At 40.6% G+C, this 3,962-nt stretch overlaps 1 protein-coding gene across 1 annotated transcript; it reads left to right on the top strand.

Moving 5' to 3' along the window:
* Positions 1 to 1,299: 1,299 nt before the first annotated feature.
* LOC137575377 (importin subunit alpha-like) lies at positions 1,300 to 3,094 on the top strand. The gene has a single exon (XM_068287931.1). The coding sequence runs from the start codon at positions 1,425 to 1,427 to the stop codon at positions 2,898 to 2,900; it is 1,476 nt and encodes a 491-aa protein (XP_068144032.1). The 5' UTR covers positions 1,300 to 1,424; the 3' UTR covers positions 2,901 to 3,094.
* The last annotated feature ends 868 nt before the right edge of the window (positions 3,095 to 3,962 follow it).

Here is a 3,962-nt window from a genome sequence, read left to right as displayed (position 1 = left end):
GTAATAATAATTTTACATGTTCAAAATTTGTTTTCTGCAACTCAATTCATCAATATACAAACAAAACAATTTTACTCTCTATTTTACAATTTGTTCTTCTTTTTCCCTCATTCCCAAAGCAAAGCAACGCACGCATACACGAAAACACTTTCGCATGGCGAAAGACGTAGTAGACAGCAAGCAGCGCTGCCGGCAGAGCTGGGAGCAGAGCCGATTATTATATTGACTGTAACTTGTGTTATATTTATCCGATCACATTCAAATTTTGGGATCTGGGGTTTTAATTATCACATATGTAAATTTCATAGCATACTCGATTTTTATGAAAATGTTTCTTCTAGTTCTTCTAGAGCTATATGATATAGTGTTCCGATCCTGACGGTTTTCATACTTTATTTTTGCCGGGTAATAAAAACCACCGAAAAAAAATTTCAGCCCGATAGCTCTTAACACGGCTGAGTAAAACGCATACGCACAGACGTACGGACAGACGGACATGGCTATATCAACTCAGCTTCTCATGCTGATCAAGAATATATATACTTTATAGGGTCGGAAACTTCTCCTTCTGTGCGTTACAAACATCTGACCAATTTTATAATACCCTCTGCAAGGGTATAAAAAAACAGATAGCCAATATGAAATAAAATGTCAGAAAATGCATGACAATTTCCTCTATCCAACGAAAAGAATCATAAAAATTGGAAAGAAAGAAGTTTTTATATTAGAAGGATATTTAGGGATGTCCTGACAAAATCGACTAATAATAATGCTCGAAAAAAATTAAAAATTAACCTGGTTAGATTTCGCCCTGTTTCAAATTAAAGTCATTTCAATGTCAATCATCGAAAAGGCAGCATAAAAAGGTGAATTGCAACTAAATGAAGCAAAAAGAGATTGTCGAAGGGTTCAATACCAAAGCCTACCTTATTGTACACTAAGAGCCATTAAAATTAGTGAAAGAGCTTTGCCCTTAAGAATCTAAGTGTACGGTGAAACAAAAATTCCAAAGCAAATTTTTGTTCTTCCTTTGGTGCTATCTGGTTGGATTACAACCTGTTGGAAAAGTAAGTCAAAACAATCTTCTTTTAAAAAATTATTGTGTCTAGCCGTCTTAAATGGAAGATTTTAACTTACAATGAATAATTGTGTAAAGAATCGGATTACTTCTAGTAAATTGGTGGACAAACTTGTTGTACACTTCGATTTTCGAAATCGAACCAGTAAACAAACCGGAGCAAGCTTTGCCGCCTTCGAAACTAGCCTTGACTTTTTGGATCATGGTTACAGGCTACATTAATGTTACTTCATTACCTGTCGTTCGACAGTACAGACATACATTCAATCCAAATCTGATTTCGATAGAACTTTTTTTTTTTTTGCTGGAAAATACAATCTTTAAAAAGTGAAGAAGATTACTGAACATGGAGCCATCGGATAACTCCAACAACGGGCAGACAACGCGCCAGCATTTTGTAATCACTGTCCAGCTACGCAGATCCAGAACCAACAGCGGTGTCTATCAATACTTCGACTTTGAGGATTCGGACGAGCCTGAAAGCATATGGCCCTTTCAGTTTTCGGTGGATGAAATGTTATTGGCCTTGGGCAGCGAGGATGTGAAGATTCAGTTCGTGGCCGTAATTGTGGCTCGCAAAATGCTGAGCCGTGAACCCAATCCACCCATTGACAAGATGATCGCCCACGACATTGTGCCCATATGCTTACGGTTTCTGAAATGGGTTAAAGATCCAATGGTGCAGTACGAAGCTGCCTGGGCATTGGCCAACATTGCATCCGGCACATCTGCTCAGACGCGCTCCGTCATAGACAGTGGAGCAGTGCCTATCTTAATTGCCACTCTAAAGTCGAGTTCCCCAGATCCGGTGGAAATGGCTGTCTGGGCGTTGGCCAACATTGCCGGAGATGGAGCAGTGGCTCGTGACGTTGTAATTAGTGAAGGAGTCGTCGATGGCATTTTGCCTCTGATCACCGACAATACTCCGCCGGCGTTCCTTCGCAATATTGTGTGGCTGATTGCGAACCTGTGCCGTTACAAGGATCCCCCGGCTTCTTTCGATGAGCTGAAGCGTTTGCTGCCAGTCATGTCGGATCTTCTGCTGAGCTCCGATACGAAAATCCTGTGTGATGTCTGTTGGGCCTTGTTCTACGTGTCGGATGATGACGATGTAAACAAGATTCAGGCTGTCGTAGACACTGGTGCTGTGCCGCGCCTTGTCACTCTTTTGGATAGAGATGAGACAAATGTCATTGTTCCAGCACTGCGCTGCGTAGGAAATATTGCCTCCGGGACGGATCTACAGACCGACGTGGTCATAAACAGTGGTGGACTATCCAGATTGCGTCAGTTGCTGGAGCACCCCAAGAGCAGCATTGTTAAGGAAGCCGCCTGGACAGTGAGCAACATTACTGCTGGAAACCCAACTCAGATTCATGCTGTTATGAACTCTGGAATATTTTATAAAATCTATGATATTCTAGAAAGAGGCTGCGTTAAGGCTCAGAAGGAGGCCGCCTGGGCAGTCACCAATGCCGCAAGTACGGGAACTCAAAGCCAGATCGCAGATCTTGTTGGCAAATATGGAATCTTGATACCGTTCCTGAAGCTTTTGGAAGCAAACGATTCTAGTATCGTTCTCATTGTTGTGACCGGACTACATCATTTATTTGGTCTTGCTGAGGAATTGAATCGCGTGGAGGAACTTGGCATACTGATCGACAACCTGGGGGGATTGAAAAAGCTGAGGGCCCTTCAACAACACGAGAATAGAGATGTCCGTATTAAAGCCCATTCTATCATTTATAACTTCATCGATCGCTTCCCGATCTTCCAACCTAGCGACAATTCGGATGAAGAGGGCGAAGCTTTGCCACACTAAAAAACTGTCCCCAGATTGTTCATGCCGCAAGTCCCCTACACTACCTACGCCAGCATTGTTTATTATTTTTATTCTTGAAGTTCTATGGTCAATATGTTTATTTTTTATTTTCGAAATGTTTATGGGTTAGATTTGAAAAACCAAACGAGATAAATTGTTTAAAAAGTTAAATACATTTTGGGTCAAAAACAGAACATGTCTTTTTTATCTGTGCTGATATTCTCCTTGGTTTTGATCAATAAGAAATACTACTATAGCTTTAGATTACATGCGAATAAAGAGTTGGAGTGAGATCATATAGCTTATAGAATGTTTGTACGTATGTATGTATGAATCACTAAGTCAGCCAACGATGATGATCACTTAACTTCTAATGGAACATTCTAAACATGGAACATGGTAAAGAAATGATGATGACTATTCAGTAAATGGTCAACGAATTGCATGACTTTATATGCTCTACCCAGGCGACCATTGGGGACAGACATCATTTCGAGACGGTTGGTCACCCAAATCAGGAGGAATCTTGGCTTGGGTTCGGGAAGTTCAGATTTTCAGGGACGAAAAAAGGGATCTTTAAGGTTGTCTATAAAAGAAAAATGAAAACTTCTCTAGTCCACAACGCTAGAACTGCTTGGGAATTATACTATAAAAATGAAGCAAGTAAGTCGACTCGTCGACTTGGGTATACCATACACCAGGCGAAACAAATATTTCAAATTTCGAAAACCAAATGTATGTCTATTAAATTGTTTTTACATGTTTCATAGTATGTGCTATCTCGCTCACTCTACGAACATACGAGCACTCTAGCGCCGCCACTAGCCAACGGCCAATTCTGGCCTTGTGGACTGCTTTGTAAAATACGTTCATACGCATATTTTGCATGTTTCTAGTCCGATTTCAATAAAATTCGGTAGTTTTGTAGAAATAGATAAGAATAATTAGTCTGCCGAATTTGAATGCGATAGTCAAAAATCTACAGGAGAAAATCGGTTTTTTCTTAAATATGGAGGCGGAAGTGGGCGTGGCAAAATATGAAAATAGATGTACCCTGCGCGC

The sequence above is a fragment of the Drosophila tropicalis genome, unplaced genomic scaffold (assembly GCF_018151085.1).
Source record: "Drosophila tropicalis isolate 14030-0801.00 unplaced genomic scaffold, ASM1815108v1 contig_573, whole genome shotgun sequence".
NCBI lineage: Eukaryota > Metazoa > Arthropoda > Insecta > Diptera > Drosophilidae > Drosophila > Drosophila tropicalis.
This window is presented reverse-complemented; position numbering and strand designations above follow the sequence as displayed.